The sequence below is a fragment of the Musa acuminata genome, chromosome BXJ3-10 (genome assembly GCF_036884655.1).
Source record: "Musa acuminata AAA Group cultivar baxijiao chromosome BXJ3-10, Cavendish_Baxijiao_AAA, whole genome shotgun sequence".
NCBI lineage: Eukaryota > Viridiplantae > Streptophyta > Magnoliopsida > Zingiberales > Musaceae > Musa > Musa acuminata.
The window spans coordinates 32,047,815-32,064,836 of record NC_088358.1 but is presented as its reverse complement, the minus strand read 5'-3'; the positions used below and the strand labels follow the sequence as shown (position 1 = coordinate 32,064,836).

General features: G+C 41.7%; 2 protein-coding genes, 1 long non-coding RNA gene and 1 other non-coding gene across 16 annotated transcripts; 1 reads left to right on the top strand and 3 right to left on the bottom strand.

Moving 5' to 3' along the window:
• Positions 1 to 393: 393 nt before the first annotated feature.
• LOC135650543 (uncharacterized) lies at positions 394 to 5,678 on the top strand. The gene is made up of 2 exons (XR_010501572.1): positions 394 to 2,506; positions 4,576 to 5,678. It is a non-coding gene; the product is annotated as an uncharacterized LOC135650543 (long non-coding RNA).
• Positions 3,369 to 9,211, bottom strand: LOC135650541 (equilibrative nucleotide transporter 1-like). Of its 13 annotated transcripts, none has more exons than XM_065169993.1 (8): positions 8,557 to 9,211; positions 8,094 to 8,189; positions 7,227 to 7,307; positions 6,436 to 6,554; positions 6,128 to 6,216; positions 5,828 to 6,006; positions 4,842 to 5,548; positions 3,369 to 4,227 (listed from the first exon to the last, which is right to left on the bottom strand). In XM_065169993.1, the coding sequence occupies exons 6-8, from the start codon at positions 5,881 to 5,883 to the stop codon at positions 3,497 to 3,499; spliced, it is 1,494 nt and encodes a 497-aa protein (XP_065026065.1). In that variant the 5' UTR covers positions 5,884 to 6,006; positions 6,128 to 6,216; positions 6,436 to 6,554; positions 7,227 to 7,307; positions 8,094 to 8,189; positions 8,557 to 9,211; the 3' UTR covers positions 3,369 to 3,496. The 13 variants fall into 13 exon arrangements, with proteins under 13 accessions (XP_065026065.1, XP_065026066.1, XP_065026063.1 ...); XM_065169994.1 differs by having other exon boundaries at positions 8,753 to 9,211; XM_065169991.1 differs by having other exon boundaries at positions 8,006 to 9,211.
• A 167-nt stretch (positions 9,212 to 9,378) lies between these two features.
• TRNAE-CUC (transfer RNA glutamic acid (anticodon CUC)) lies at positions 9,379 to 9,451 on the bottom strand. Its single transcript has one exon. It is a non-coding gene; the product is annotated as a tRNA-Glu (tRNA).
• Positions 9,452 to 11,185: 1,734 nt separating this feature from the next.
• LOC103969324 (zinc finger protein CONSTANS-LIKE 5-like) lies at positions 11,186 to 15,807 on the bottom strand. The gene is made up of 5 exons (XM_009382823.3): positions 14,872 to 15,807; positions 14,704 to 14,784; positions 12,030 to 12,951; positions 11,767 to 11,910; positions 11,186 to 11,669 (listed from the first exon to the last, which is right to left on the bottom strand). The coding sequence occupies exons 3-5, from the start codon at positions 12,387 to 12,389 to the stop codon at positions 11,337 to 11,339; spliced, it is 837 nt and encodes a 278-aa protein (XP_009381098.2). The 5' UTR covers positions 12,390 to 12,951; positions 14,704 to 14,784; positions 14,872 to 15,807; the 3' UTR covers positions 11,186 to 11,336.
• Between the last annotated feature and the right edge of the window lie 1,215 nt (positions 15,808 to 17,022).

Sequence of the window (17,022 nt, the reverse complement as noted above, 5' to 3'; positions counted from 1 at the left end):
TTGATAACCATATATTTGTTTATCTCCTTTTGTGTCTGACGCAAGGTTCGTTGTGTCGTGATATATCATTCAATATGGGTGGTAGATGTCGATTTGATTGGGGATCCGCATGCAAACTAATCCGTACCGAGCAATCCATGATATAAAAGATCATGTATCGCTTGAAACAAAGTTTGTCTTAGCTGAAAAAATGAAAATCTAACTATTATCGACTGTACAAGTTGGTAGAGGTTAGATTTCAATCGATACCGATCAATGGAGAGAATTATTCTAGTTTAAATAGTTTTTCACGTTTTATCACCAAGGTAATAGAATAAGAAAAGAAAGATCCTCTCAATCAAAACGTGACGAAAGGAACCAGAGATATCTAGTGTCAAAGTCATTCACCTAACATGAAAGACAATAGTAAAGTGGAAGTAGTAGCATCAATTATATCATTAGAAAGAATCAAGTCGAATGATTAGATACATTCTCAAATCATATTCAGTAACCCATTTGATATAATTGATAGTGATAATATAGATAGTAATATCTTAATCGAACATGACAGCTATGCTGGGAGTTGATGGTTTTATTTATATAGTTTAAAATTAGTGCATGGACCATCGAGGAATAGTATCTTATGTATGTCATCCAAAATTTATATTATGGATCTGGACAAGGTATTGGTTATAACATTTTGTGTCTGCCGTTTTGTGTTACTGTTTTCCTTTATGGTACATTCTACTACTGCTTTGTTTTGTGTTACTGTGACATTTCATCATTTCCTTTATGATGCATTCGACTACGGCTTTGTTTTGTGTTACTGTGACATTTCATCAAGTCCCTGTAGCTTCCATCCATCCATCCTAAAGCAGAAGAGCCTGCGACACTCCTCACCGTATCAATTCACTCTTCAAAATGCCTTGGTCATCATCAAGTATTACAGTCTTAATCATCCTTCAAACCCTTGGAGAGTCAAGATATGCGAGTGTTCCTCAGTCAATATGAGCATCCAAAGGGTAGCTTTCCCAGCTCTTGGCATATTCTCAAACTCATGAATGGACTTGAAAGAAAAGTCCACTACATGACTGTAGATTCCATTGTCTCCTGCAACTCATATATTGAACTCCACAGGCTCATCATTCCCCCTCCCACTAACTGCTAAAGATTCCATTGTCCATCATTGTGTTCCTTTGTCTTAGGCCCTCATGATGCTTCTCCACCCTTGGTAAAGATTCAGTAAACAACTTGCAGCACTTTTCTAGTGAGTGTGAAGCTCCATTGACCGTGAGTTGTCCATGGAACGCCATGTACACACAAAACCTAATCATCGGAAAGTAGAAGAGTACTTGCACATTCTCATCATAGAGATATAATTATGATATCAAGTGCAATCACACGGAGTGAGCTTCTTCCTTCTTGCCCCCCTACTGCTCATACACCCTTTGTCTAAGGTTTAGATTCTCGAGTTTGTGAGATATTAATGTGATCTGCATGTCCTAACTTATAGATTCTCAAGCCATGATTAGATTCATCGTATATAGAGAGCGAATTTACCTAGAATATAAGCATGTTGATGTCGCCTTTCGTGGAATGAAATTATTATTATTTTGGTCTTTCCATAGAAAGTGTTGAGTGTATGGAGACGGTGCATGCACATTAAGATCATATACATGAACTAGTGAGAGATGCATGCACATTAAGATCATGCATATGAGCCACTGGAGATGTATATAAAGTCTTCGCGTGATGTGCAAAATCATGGCTTCTATCTCAAAGCTTTCGTAGGAGAATAATGGATTAGATCATGGTCTGAGTATATAGGTTGCGATCAATTACTGTAGGGGAGTATTGTGTACATGAACTATGTCTAAATTCGATGGATGTGGGATCGTAAGCTACACATATAAAGATTTCAAATGTTTGAATTCAATTTAATTAGCTCATAATGAAAATATTCTTAGAAAGATTATTTTGTGTAGTATTGGTTTTATAAATATCAAATGATTTGATAGAAAAAGATGTTATTTTTCCTATGTTTCGACTAGTAAGCAAAAATATTTTTTGCAGGACACATATTATTGTCATATGTTCTCTATTCTTTTTTTTCATGTATTACTATGCAATATATATATTTATATATATATATATATATATTTTTTTTTTTTTTTGTGTGTAGATCAAAATTTGTCCCTTTTCTTATTGTTTTTTGGTCATCTCAACTTCACAACGAAAGATTTTAAATGCAGCCTTTTATGTTTGGAGGGCACTTGAAACAACACCACTAACAGATTTCTGCTGCACACGTCGTCGTCGAAGCACAACTGCCTGCTGTTGCGAAGGACGTGTGAAGCAGAAGTCTTTTGTCGTGTTGTTCCAACTGCCCTCCCAACAGAAAAAGCTGCATTTAAAGTTGTGTCCGTGATGACGCTATCTTTATTCCACGACGCCGATGCCGGTAATGCAGGGAGGCGAGGGGGACTCCAGGGAAGTGGAACGCCCTCGGCTTCTTCGTCCGGTAACGGTGGGCCGTGATTCCCCTTCTCTCTCTCTCTCTCTCTCTTGACGGCTTACCCTGTTTGTTTTCGTGCCCGTCGCTGTTGTTCTTGATGGTTAGAACTTCTTTTGCCTATGATCCTTTTGCTACGAAGGATCTTGAATCGTTGCTTTGTTCTTCTGGTTTTCTCCTTCTCATGCTTCTTTATGATCGATCAAGGATCTTGAACCGCTGCTTTGTTCTTCCGGTTTTCTCGTTCTGATGATTCTTCATGATCGATCAAGGGATCTTGAACCGCTGCTTCGTTCTTCTGGTTTTCTCGTTCGGATGCCTCTTCATGACGGATCAGGGATCTTGACCGGATGCTTCGTTCTTCTGGTTTTCTCGTTCTGATGCGTCTTCATGATCGATCAAGGGATCTTGATCCGCTGCTCCGTTCTTCTGGTTTTCTCGTTCTGATGTTTCTTCATAATCGATCAAGGGATCTTGAACCGATGCTTCGTTGTTCTGGTTTTCTCCTTCTCATGCTTCTTCACGATCGATCGAGGATCTTGAACCGCCGCTTCGTTCTTCTGGTTTTCTCGTTCTGATGCTTCTTCATGAACGATCAAGGGATCTTGAACCGCTGCTTCGTTGTTCTGGTTTTCTCGTTCTCATGCTTCTTCATGATCGATCGAGAATCTTGAATCGCTGCTTCGTTCTTCTGGTTTTCTCGTTCTGATGCTTCTTCATGATGGATCAAGGGATCTTGAAACGCTGCTTGATTTTTTGGATTGTATATTGCTTAAATGTTGTGATTGAGAAATTATTTTCTATACAATCTCAGAACATAAACAGTGTTTTGTTGCATTGTTGTGTATGCATCTTATCGTAGAACATAACACTTGAATAAGCAGAAATGCATGTCGATTGCCATGGTTAAATAGAAGCAAGAAAGCGTATAAAGGCATCGTTCTTGCGGACATTGGTACATTACACTATATAGCAGTAGCTTGTTTACGTGAGTAAAAACTGCACCTAAATGACCCAAAACCAAGAAACTATTGACCCAAAAGACAGGCCAATTGCTAGGAACAATACACTGACAATCCCTGCCGTCTCTGAATGCTGTATCGGCACGGACTTGGGTGCCATTATCATCAGCACTGAAGTCAAATACCCATTGGTTAGCCCCAGGAGGCATGTCAAAACGGTGACCGGGACTTCCGTGCGGAAGAACTTGGGGCCACGCAAGCAACCAACAAAAAGTGGGTAGAAGAGAAGCCTTGCGACGCAGCAAGATACCGCAACGTTGGCATTCTCAACGAGGTAGACCGCCGTCAGAGACTTACCTACAAGATCAAACACGTTGTATCCGGCGATGAGCATGATGGGATACCAGTCCTTGAGCAACTCGGAGTGAACATCCTCCGTGATATATCCCGGGAATATGGATAGTGTCACAGCATAGGTGAGGAAGATTCCAAGCCCAATCCATCTGATCCTCCCCGTGATCTGCCACAGGGTTGACCCCAGTGCAGACCCGCTCGTGGGGCCTCTCTCGTTCCTCTCGTCTTCCATTGCCTGTAGCTTGATGTGTCTGTAGTATCGGACGACAGGAAGCCTGTCCGCCATGTTGTAGCAGACGATATTGATCACCATCATCACAATGCCCACGGTGAAGTACAGAATTGCGCTTTTCCTTAGCCCATGGGCATCCCGTGGGTAGATGGCTTTGGTGATGACTCTCATAGTTGAAGCAAGCACCCCTACACATAGCAAGAATTAAGTTGTTATTTGGTCTGCTTGTTTCACACACACAAGAAGGCCCTTTTTTTTTTTTTCACAAAAAGGATCGATCATTTACTTGTTAGACCAATCACTACAGTACTAAAACCATGTTCCGTGAACCCTGATTAAAGGACGGTCGTTATTAGCTAGATTACAATCATGGGATTCTATTGCTATAATAATTTATTTGGTGAGATCACGAAACTTATAAGGGTAGTAGCACTCCACATGTATTAATTATAATGATGATTCTTTTAGTTAGAGATATGATCTACTTCAAATGCTATCTATATATTCTATCTCATACGTCATTCTGATCCCTGCAGAATTTGTTTTGATGAAGAGTCAGTAGCTCAACCAACGTTGAGCCGAACATGACATGATGCATCTCGATAGCCTTGATGAATCTTGAAGCTAAAACTTTGTGCAGTCGACAGGTTCATTGCACACACACCACTCGACGAGAAATCAGGTTTCAAGACCAAGTGATGGATGATGGATGTGCCACTATGATTTGACTCGTTGATCAAGAACATGGGAATTCTTGTGCTATATTCATGAAAGAAACAGAGATCTGAGAAGGGATCGGTACCGGATGCGGCGGTGCCGGCTACGACGGCCTGCATGTACCTCTCGGGGAGCTCCCCAGCGGATCCGATGACGCCGCTCTGCACGAGGGCGTCGGCGATGCCGGAGAGGACCACTGCGCCAACGGTGACGTCGAAGGCGGCGTAGCGCCCCTGCTTGCCCCTGACGTAGGCGGCATCCATGACGGGGACGACGAGGAGGGCGGCGATGAAGAGGGCGAGGCCAGCGTTGACGCGGAGGTGAGCGCTGGAGCGGCGGGCCCATAAGACGATGACGGCGAGGAGGAGGAGGCCAATGACCATGTAGGCCACGGAGAAGACGCGGTCGACGGGGGCACCCGGGTAGAGGTAGCTGAAGTAGTCCACGGCGGTGATGAAGGCGTTCCACGCCAGGAGGAACCCCGCACCCAGGGTGAAGTACACGGCGTAGGCGACGTGGAACAAGTCCTTGGGCGCGGAGGCCACGGGCGCCTTCGTCGTCGGTGTCTCCTCATCGCCGGCGACCGGCACGATGAGCCCCTTCCTCACGTCGGCTCCTCCCATCTTCATGTCAGTGTCGTCGATTTCGTTTGTTTCATTGAGGGGGTCGGAGATGACAGACGGTTCCGAAGGAGGGCTAGCATGGATCCCTTCCAATTCTTGTCCCATCCCCATCTCTGCTGTCTTCAATTTGCTGGTTGGCGGGGGCACGGATGGTTGTAGAGGATCCCACCTTCGAAGTGAGAAATAGTTTTGAATGGAAGACGGTAACGACATGGTTCAAAACTTTATTCCATTAATTTTTATCACTTTACCTAATACCATCCTATATAAAATCTAATAAAAAGTACCAATATTTTTTTTGGGTGGAGGATTTCTTTATTCTACATACAAATTAATTTCGATTATTAATATTTACCTTGCTTGGATTGATTGAGATGGATCCATTTATCGGAGGATTTCTTTATTCTACAAACATATTAACAGGTACGTTTAGATTATCCAAATTTACCTCGGATTGATGAGATGGGTCCCACCCGTGGGTTCCACATCCCTGGCCCCGGTCATACGCCATCCCCCCCCTCCACCGGGAATCCATGAGCTTTGTTGTTAATGAGATCCGGACATTATCAGCACGTCATCCAAAATTGCATGCAAGACATATCTGAGCCCATCCATCATCGATCGTGCCTGCAAATATAATATATTATGCCTTGCCCGCATGTTTACGCAAAAGTAAAGAAATGAAGAAATAGCGACAAAATAAAAAGAATAATTTAAAGAAAAAGGGACCAAAAGTAATAATACCCACCCTTCCCTTAAACAATGAGCACTCCGAGGGGAACAACTTCTTTGTATTTGCACTAATGAAAAATCCATCCATCATTAAGTTTCACTGTGCTGCATAGAGGAAGATGTAGGAGAACAGTTCATGAGATGAGATCAATAGAGACAACAAAAAAATTAGATCACAATTAACAACTATAGTGCTCTGTGACTGGAACTTGGCTACTGATCAGTGTCTCTCACTGAAGCTCGAGTTCTGCACAACATCACAACACTTGGAACCATCTCCACCAAAAACATTAAAAAAAAAAAGAAGGAAAGGAAGCTGCTCACCAACTTTAATTGAATTTTCTGGAAATACAAGTCTTGAAGTTCATCATCATCTCCTCCTCCAGCCAATATGAGCCGATACTGTCTGAAACGAAGATGCCTCATACTTCTTCACAAGAGAACTGCCATCTTGAGATCAGTGGAGAACAGTCTAAAAGTTTGTACAGTCTACTGAAGAAACAACCGACAAGTGCTTAAATTCAAAGGACTAAGTTTTATTTGCTTTCAATTTGTCAACAAGTTTTGAATCTGGGACTACGACATAAACGGAAGTATCAGATATGCAAAGGAAGAGATTTACTATTGGGTTATATATTTGTTTTATTCTGAACAAAGGATGCCCAAGGTGGAACTTTGTTCTGTGTTTAATCATGATTGTCAGTGGATCTGGTTGCAAGGTTTACATCATCTGCTGCACCTTTTCTCAAGCTACAATGACAACATTATGGTCCAGAACATAGGAGGACCCTAACTGGAAGTTTCAGGATTGCCACCAACAACTAAAAGAAACCACTCCTACGACGGGACATGAAAAAAAATGCATCATGAAAGGGGGCCCATTAGAGGTCACAAGACAAAAATATCCAAATAATCTGACACCAGTCTAAGCAGCTTTTAGCATGACCACAATGCTATTCAGGAATGCAATGCATCATGTTCATAACAATTATTTACACTAGAGGATAAACTTCCAAGAGACACTATGACAAGCCATAATAATAAATCCCTCTTAAGAAAATGATATAACACATGTTCAGAGTCATATTGATGTTCAAAAAAGGAAGAAGGCATACCGCTCTCGTAATAATTCTTCAACTGCACAGTTCCTCTCTTATTTTCCTTGGATTGCTGCATCAGCTCCTCTCGTAAAAACCCTACATGTTTTCAGGAATCACACAGTGGAACTTAGTTTTGAAAAATGTGCTTTGAAGATCATTGTTTTCATGAACCAATTCGGCTACATCATATATCTGAGGGACCCAAGTACATCCAAAATTAAAACGAAAACACTCAACATACTTTAGAATCTATAAATTTTGATGACGTTTATATAAAATCAAGACACCCACACTAATTCATGCCGGAAAAAAAGAAACCTCAATGCCTGCATGAGATTCATGTAATATAATTTCTACGATCTCAATTTAGTTACAAATTATGCTATTCAGAGGGTCTCAAGATATAAAATAAGTGAGCGATTCCTGCACCCATGAAATTTCTTCCCAACATATCCTCACAACTATATTCATGGTTCTTTTCTCTCAGCAAATCTTATTCCTTTCAATAACAGGAATGATTAACAGGTCACTAACCGTTTGATCAAAGTGTCTAGAGCATAACCTCAAAATATAATGCACATATCTACCAAAGAGTTTCAAGATGTAAAGCTGACCAAATGATTGGTTCTAATGCACATGTCTGATCGTGTTTCGTACTATATTCTCAGATCTAATAAATGGTGTGATGCAAATATCTGGAAAAAAAAACATAAAATGAACTAATTATTTTTTTCCCGCATAATAATTCAGATAGATACTCCACATAAGGAAATAAATCTATTGGAATTAAGAACCTGCAGCATGGATCTTCCAACATAATCGTAAGTAATGACAATTCTTTTCGGTGCATTCAGGGTTGTGGCGAGATCGATGCCCCCTTACCATTCCTTTTTTTTTCTTTTTCCTCGCCATCAGAAGAACTTTCAGGCCATTCATCATCACTTTGATCAACAGTTCTTCCTCTTCAATAAGAATTTCCTGCTCCGTTCGAATGGTACAAAACAGTAAGTAGTTCTATTCCTTGTAACAGAGAGTAATAATGTGCCGATGGTTCCGATTTGGCTTCAATTTTAGTGGAATTAGTTACATTCAAGACTTGTATCAAGATTTTTAGTGAAGACTAAGGATGGTTTAGGCTCATAGTTGAGAGCAACTTCATGGAATCTAAAGATAACTATGATGTGAGATTGGCTTCTCCCTTGGAAACCTCCATGAGTTCCCAATCCTATTGATCAAAAAGAGCGGAAGAAACCTTTCAAACTGAAACAAGATAAGGAACTTCAAGATCAAGAGAACATTTCTTTCCCTCCACAAAAATCGAAGAAAGAACCAAGAGATCAAGAACCTGGAATTGAGAGATCCATCTCTTTCCCTTCCACGAAGTTGCCTTGTTCCCAGTTTTGATCGTACGGAGAGATGACTTCTACATTAGAAACTAGGGCAAAGATTTCGCGAACCAGTTCTCGCCGATGAATTCTTTGGCGAGGTAGCCGTTCTTGCCGATGATTACATCAGAAACTAGGGCAAAGAATGTTGCGTACCAGTTCTTGCCGACGAATCAAGAATCGGGCATTGGCGCAAGCGACACCACGAAGATCTACTGAGTTCCCGAGGAGCCTTCGGCGTCCCCTCTCCTATCCCCGCCCGTGCCCCAAGACCTCCGAGCTCCGCCAAGAGCTTCTTCCCACAGAGGCCCTCGTCGGGGCGGCCCCCGACGGCCGCACCTCGACGCCCCGCGGGCTTTCCGTCTCCTCGCCATCTAGCCCCCGCTCCTACGTCCTCGGCGGCGGCGGGGGCTTTCTTGGAGGAAGATGGGCCAGGGTGGCTGAGGCGGCGCTGCCGCTGATCTCGATAGGCGGATGATGCCGTCGTCTCCGCCGGGCGGGGAAGGCAGGCTCCGTACGCGGGAGGGTCCGAACGCCATCGCTGGTTTTTGTGAGAGAGAGAGAGAGAGAGAGATTGTGACAATTCGCCGTGGGACCCACAGGAGTCGCGCGGCAGAGGAGAGAAGGGCAATGGGACTCCGTCGTATATTCCCCATCACGGTTTACTGAAACGTTTTCCCTTAATAAAACAGAAAACAAAAACAAAAAGCAAAACGAAACATAAACGTTTTGCGCTTCGGAAAGTAATAACTCAATTCATTTCATTGATATATAAAGTAAAATTCCGTTGCCGGGACTCGAACCCGGGTCTCTCGGGTGAGAGCCGAGTATCCTAACCAACTAGACTACAACGGATTGTTGTTGTGATGATGGATATTAATTTCTAAATATAATAAAAGTTTAATATGTGATTATAATTAATAATTTTCTTTTGATAATGTTCTTTTTATTGAGGCTGTTGATTATGCATTTGATTCATTTAGTCAATCGATGGGTAGATAGATAGATAGATGCATGAGAGTGTCACATTATCTTCCATTATTTCACTCTATATTTTAGAATTTCGTGATTCCTTTATTTATTATGATGCATTCTTCTACTACTGCTTTATATTGTGTTACTGTGACATTTCGTCAATTCACTCTTCAAAATGCCTTCCTTGGTCATCATGAGGTATTCCGGTCTCAATCATCCTTCAAAGACTTGGAGATTCAAAGTCGTATGTGAGTGTTGCTTAGTCAATATGAGCATCCAAAGGGTAGCTTTCCCAGCTCTTGGCATGCTCTCAAGACTGATGAATGGACTTGAAAGAAAGTCCACTACATGTCTCTAGATTCCATTGTCTCCTGCAACTCATATATTGAACTCCACAAACTCATCATTCCCCCTCCCACCAGCTGCTAAGTGGAACACATGATTGAATAACCTTGTCCATCATTCTGTTCCTATGATACATTTTGTCTTAGGCCCTCATGATGCTTCTCGAGCTCGGTTCAGATTCAGTAAACAACTTGCAGCACTTGCCTGTGAGTGTGAGGCTCCATTGACCGGAGTTGGCTGGCCATGGCTCTTTGGAACGCCATGCGCACACAAAACCTAATCATCAGAAAGTAGAAGAGTACTTTCACATCCTCATCATAGAGGTATAATTATGATATCAATTGCAATCCAGCTTAGTGGTGGAGGAATCACACGGAGTGGGCTTCTTCCTTGCTTACCCTCCTCCTCCTCCTCCTCCTCCTGCTCATACAGCCTCTGTCTGAGGTTTAGATTCTCGTGTTTGTGAGATATTAATGTGATCTGCATGTCCTCGAAGCTCATGTGCAAAGGCTGCGTCCGGAAAGATCTCTTGTCCTCCTCGTGCATGGAATAACATCTTCATCATCAGGTGACAGTGAGGAGCTTTCTTTAGACTTGGATCAAAGGCTTCAATGTCGCTGAGTTGATGCAGTTGATGCAGTTGTATTAAGAGTGCTACTACTATATATATCTAAGCTGATGAGTGGAGTGGGTTGTCACTAAAGCGACCAAGAATACACCTCAAATCATGTCATTAGGTAAGCTAATGTTGTGAGAGAACTTATTCCAAAATCTCAGCCAAAAAATAGTGAGTGTCCTCTTTTTCTATCGCTTTTTTGACCAAACATTCTCCATTTCCTCTTTTATCTCTCCTTTCCAAATACCAAAGCTACAGTCATCTTTGTGGAAGCTTTAGCCCTCCCTTGGAAGCGCTATGATCTGTCAACTAGAGTGTGTTGTTCATTGTGTTCCACTCTTTCATCATGATGACAGGAATCCACGGAGCCAAACAAACTAGTCAAGAACACAAGCTAAATAAATTATAATCATATTTGTTTTCGTAATGTTTGTGATGGTTGGTTTTTAGGATCGATTCTACTTGGTTTGGGAGAATGAGTGGAAGCAGTGACAAGAATGTTTCTTTATCTTCACCGTATCGGTCTCTGTTGAGTCCTTTGATTAGAGCTGACTCCCACTCAGCTCTCTGTGAATCATTACCACCTTTCTCGAAAGTCAAAGAGAAGAGACTCAGCAGCATCTCATGCACAGAATTAATGCAATGGCATCAACTCAAAAAGAAAAAGGCGGTGAGTATATGTAGAATTTATGGAACCGAGAAGACAGAAACTGTAGCTGCTGCGACGAGGTTTGACTGGAAGACATTAGAAGACAAGTACAAGAAGAATTCACTGCTGCTGCTTCATCTTCGATAAGGCCTCCTTTACTCGGTGCTTTCTCTGCTCACCAGACTTGAGGAGAGAATGTCCATGGAGAAGACGTCGGCAAAGCTGGCGAGGAGATCGTCGTCGTAGCTGTACTCGTCTTCCTCGTCCGTCGCCAGCGCCGCTTGCAACCGGCTCCACCACTCGCCGTCATTGCCACCACCGACACTGCAGCCTTGGTTCTGCTCGTAGTTGTCGTAGCTATAGCCATCGAAGATGTTTGTAGCCGCCGTCGCCGTCTCTACCTCTGCCTCCGTCCCTGTCTCACCGTTCCTCGCAAACCGGCCCCTCACTCGCGGCCTGCTGTCGGCTAATGTCTTCCTGCATGCATACTGGAATGAAGAGCCAAGTCATTTAGATCAAAAGTGTTGGTACGATGACTCCGTCGAAAAAAGACAGCTGATGAAGGAGAACAGGATCGGTAGATACGGTGATCTTCTTGTGGAAGTTCCGTTGATTGCGCTTGCTCTTATACCTCTCGATCCTTTCCTTCCTCTCCACAGCGCTGTATCGACCGACTCTTCCGGCAACACCTCCCTCATGGCTATGATTCTCGTGGACACCGTCGACCCCCTGCCACAAGAAGCCGTCGAACAAGAGCAAAGATCCAAGATTGAACGTGAGTACTGAGTAGCCATTCAAGATGAGAATTTTAAGACCCGAGGTCGATTAAAGGTGAGATTTTTGGTCACCTGGAGATCGCCAGTGCTGACGACCCGCCTCATCGGGGCGGCGTGGAAGTCGAGGTAGTCGCAGAAGGAGGAGGTCGGGGACGACGAAAATGGCGGCTGTAGCTGGTTGAGGGGGCCGAGAATGTGGCGGCGGAGCGGCAGCGAACGGGCGCTACTGCTCCTGTGGAGATAATGTTCGGTGGGAAGAGAGGACGAATAGGGAGGAATGGAGGAGGGGAAATGGAAGAAGGAACCACTGGCGTCGGTGATGAGGCCATGAGGACCGACGGCCGAGCCGAATTCCGGACGGTCGAGGGCGGGTTCGCCGAAGGGGTAGTTGGCGGCGGCGGTGGTGGAGGAGGAGGAGGAGGAAAGAAACATGGGATTGTTGGGGTTCTTGAGCTTGAGGAGAGGGAGAGCACCAGCAAGCTCATTTTAACGGTGAGGAAAGCCCACTGGACTCGTGCGAGGGGTGTGCGGGTCCCACAGTCAATGGGCAGTGCACGAGGGGGCGCGAGACCGAGAGAGCCAATTCGGCGGGCGTCCGAGTACCGACCCGTTCGTTGTTGCATGATTTGGGCGGGCCACCGGGCACAAAGTGACTCGAAGGCGGCAGCATTCGGTGTAACTCATCTTTGGATGTTCTTGGACCTGTTACAGACCAAAGTTTGCCCACCACCAAGCATGAAAAGCCAAGTTAGATGCTTCAACGATACATCCATCCACATGGCCACCAGTCGTAGAACTCGAAGGATTCGGCCGGGATGAACTAAGCGAGGATATATTTTGGATGGTGCTTTATATAAACTAGACTTAAAATATAGCTTCTTCCTCTGTAAGACATCACTGGTGATCCCACTTTTTCCCTTTTGGAGGTCTTCTCTGCCAATTCCCTCGAACAAAAGCTGGACCGCATGTCAAACCACAGAATTGTAGGTCGGCACTGTAAACACAAAAGCATCCATCACTGACAGCTATTATTATTAACAGTGTGATCTGAATTGTAGAATTTTTATAGATTTGCATGGAGAAACAATCATATAACTATTCCTGTAAAAAGAAAATTTAAGTAGCCTTTGTTTTCAACGATAGTCTTTCTTCATGTACTTCTCCCTCTCATGGTGCACACAGCAGATTCTATCACAGAGAACTCCAAGAAAAGCATCACCTTAGGAATAGAAAAACATCCACGAGATGTTAGCTAGCCTAATACCTGCAGTTTCTGCTCCAAACTGATTCACTTCAGCAGTCAGGACTAGTAGCCATTAACAACTACTCTGATGGATAATTACCATTAAGTGTCCAATTCAACAACACCAATTGCAACATCATTGTTACAGTTACTCATTTTAGGACTTCTAGTTATTGCTTCTTCACCTCATACTCTTTTCATATCAATTTATGATCATACTTCCAAGAAACCTTTACCACAGGCAGAAAATGAGTACACTAACACAGTGGTAGGTTAAATTTATGATCATCTTTATTAACAGTGCTTTAACAATTTAACTTGTTCTAAATCATTTTAGTACTTCTTATTTTAACTACTCACTAAAGATCATCATTGTTCATTGCCCAAGACACATTAATTTGCTCAAGTCTTTAGACAGCTAACCATGCCCTGAGTACTAAAAATTGCCATGGATGTTTTTGGTTATCAACTTGACAAAGCCATGAGATATTGGCAAAATGGATAATCCAACATACTAGTTGCTTTGAAATAGCCCACAACACTTGTTGCATGTTCAGATACATCTCTTGACCCCACTAGCCTCCATTTTTTGCCCCTTATTTCTTGTAGCATACTACCAGGTATTATAGGTTTAGCATACTGATCTTTGTGGGAGAATCTGTCAGCATAATGGTTATTTAGGAAAAAACAAACTTAGCTAAGTGGAGAATTGCTATATGAGCCAATGACAAAAGTTAGAACATGGGAACAGAAACTAGAGGATAAAAAGAAGACATGCAAAACAATGGAAGTCTGATAGTGAAGGAATATCAATAAATATGCCCGTTAAAACTTATTGGACTCGTCTTACCTTACAAATTTCCTCATTCTTTTTGGTTTGAATAGTTTCTTCTTGAAAATAATAGGCTTAAACAAACTCTTAAAAGGCAAAGGATAAGCAGGATAGGATAATCTTTCTTTATGATTTCCTCTTCCTGCAAACAACTAAGAATGACTTATAACAACAACAAAATGAAAGGTTTTTCTAAGAAGGTTCTGAATATGATAACTTCGGACTGAAGGATGCATACAAGAGACAGTTCTCAAGAGCAACTAATACCATCTGAGTTTTTTATGACAAACATGAAGATAATTATAGGACTCAAGAACCGGTAATCACCAAAACACAAAGCAGATCCATATATGTCAAAAGAACTCAAAAATTAATTCTCGACTAAATAAAACACAAGATTATCACTTTTTTTTAACTTACAACAAATATTTCAACACGAACCAGATTAATGAGAGAACATCAAATTCTCACACAAATTAAATATTTCTCACACACTAAATAAGTGGTCTAGAGGAAATAACTGTACTTCAAAACTAACAATGGCATACACTGAACGAGTCCCTCTCTGAAAGATGGCTTCAAGTTTAGGAAAAAAAATGACATTTTGTTATAAAAGCAAAATTAAATTAGATTTCTCAAATAAGCGGAGAAAGAAAAATTACTAGTTTCACCTTGGCATCTGATAGGATTTGCATCCTAACATGAGCATCAGCTATAAGATGAGTGTAGGTTATTTCAAAATATAATCCATGCTGCATGGGACATAGGCAGGAAAAGTATAAGCAGATCTGAACAGAAAATCAGGAACTGTAACAAGTTGACAAAATAAACATACTCACAGCATCTGAATAGCATGCTTTAATGGATTGAAGCCCCAAACGGAAGGGAAGTTTTTGGGAGAAATCCATTGAAATTATATCAACCTGTCTAACATTTTGATAGCAAATAATTAATCTGATCCCCAATCAGGTCATCAATTTATTAAAACTTCAGCACCTCAATCAAAACTATGGAATTATTCAAACCAACACAGTTTAAAAGATGAGAAGTCCATCATAACAACAGCCACTATCATAAAATATATATAACATCACAACAAAAACAGATTACAAGAGTCAGAAGCACTTGAAAGAACGAGTATAGTAATACAAAGCAAGAATCCTTATTACTTTACTAAAAGTCATGCTGCCTCTAGAATTGAAATGAAATTTTAGGAAATAGTTCTTCTTATAAGGATTTTCTACACATTCTTTAGTTCAATGGATTATCTAACTTACAACTCTGGTAAATGCACCTGATGCTTCTGCAACTGTGCAGCAAGAAGTACCACTATGTCTACTACATCGGTTAAACAATGTGTTATCATTTAATTGAATGTGCGAAACTGAAACTAGAAAAAAACCAAATATAAGAGGTGATCAAGAAGGTTAACTGATTTCTTGAAATGTCTAGCAAGGAACTTTTTCACTAAGGCTTGTGTTGCTCTACCACCAATCGGAGAAGAGGATGTGCACCACATCATCATAAGGTCATTATCGGATATGTTTCCATTCTTAACATTCCCAAAGGAACTTCCCTTCCTCTATGAGCACTTACTTGCCCATGTCCATCGATCACACTGATTCTCATCTAACATCTTCGTTCTTGAATACGACAAAAAACATTGTTCTTTATAGCATCAAACACGCAACACATTCTTGTCAAGAAATCAAGATTTATCTGATTCCGAGGTGCATTTTACCACTAAAACCCAATTGTTTCAAGGAAACCCGAAATCAGTGAATAGATTATAAACCCTAACTTCAGTAGCCATGGAAACATGTTGATCTTGGGGGCATTTAGTGAATGGATCTTCTTCAATCTCTACCTTGGGATACCTCACCTTAAAATGAGCTACAGTAGCGTAGTACCAATACTAGCACGAGGCGAATCCCTAATCTCTGCAGGCCCTTCCTGGAATCAACAGGAGACTTTGTTGTTGATGATCACCTCCTCCTAAAACCTTGGTATCATGGTTCTCTTAGCCTCTAGTGCCTCCTTCAAACCCTACATATGTTCAGGCATGCTCATGACTTGCTCATTAGTCGTGATAACTTATTCGATGAGCTCAGAGTTGTATGCCCTCATTAAACCCAACTATTGGGTAAGTAGAAGTAGCTAATTCTGCACATTTCAGTTATTGCTCTAGACCACCCTCAACTATTCAACGTAATTAGTGAGGCATTACTTGGCCTCTTCTAGTTGCCTCGCCTTCTTGGCTCCTCGAGCCACTATCTTAGTGACAAGCACCGTCTTCCCTCTTTCTCTTCAATCCCTCGACTTTCTCAAAGAGATTATCGATCGTGAGGGACTATTGATGAATAATGGAGTTGGCATCCTGTACAGGGTCAAGAAGGGTCGTGACATAATGGATATGTTATAAGTTAAAGACAATGGAGTATCTCATAAAACACAAAAGTGATTGATGTACGAAGACCACCTTATAAATCATAAAAGTGATTGATATTCGAAGGCCATCTCAAAATTCATAAAAGAAACTTGTAATGGTGGGAGGCACTAGGCAAAATATGTCCAAGGCATATAAATCAGAAAAACTTGACCCATGTAATAAGATTATCTCGAAAAGTATAAGAGAGACCCATGATAAGAGACATAAGATAAAATATGTCTAAGGCACAAGATAAAATATGTCTGAAATATATGAGTAAAAAAAAAATCAAACTCGTATAAGAAGAAACTCGTCACAATGGGAGGCATAAGATAGAATGCCTAAGAAACATAAGTCAGAAAAACCCGACCCCCTTAAGAAGAAGCCTACCATGATAAGAGATACAAGACATAATATGCTAGAGGCACATGAGTTAAAAAAATCTGACCCATGTAAGAAAAAATCAGCCACGGTAAAACGCACAAGACAAAATGTACCTGAGACACGTGAGTTGTGTGAGTGGGTAAAATTTGACCAACATAAAAAAAACCAACTATAGTGG

Excerpts from the sequence above, each read along its gene's own strand:
- LOC135650541 (XM_065169991.1), bottom strand. The coding sequence starts at position 5,883 with ATGACCGGGGCCAGGGATGTGGAACCCACGGGTGGGACCCATCTCATC. Across the intron at positions 5,549-5,827 it reads ACCCATCTCATCAATCCGAG|GTGGGATCCTCTACAACCAT; the intron begins GTAAATTTGGAT and ends CTCACTTCGAAG. Across the intron at positions 4,228-4,841 it reads AGCCGGCACCGCCGCATCCG|GGGTGCTTGCTTCAACTATG; the intron begins GTACCGATCCCT and ends TGCTATGTGTAG.
- LOC103969324 (XM_009382823.3), bottom strand. The coding sequence starts at position 12,389 with ATGTTTCTTTCCTCCTCCTCCTCCTCCACCACCGCCGCCGCCAACTAC. Across the intron at positions 11,911-12,029 it reads TCAGCACTGGCGATCTCCAG|GGGGTCGACGGTGTCCACGA; the intron begins GTGACCAAAAAT and ends TTCTTGTGGCAG. Across the intron at positions 11,670-11,766 it reads ACTTCCACAAGAAGATCACC|TATGCATGCAGGAAGACATT; the intron begins GTATCTACCGAT and ends TCTTCATTCCAG.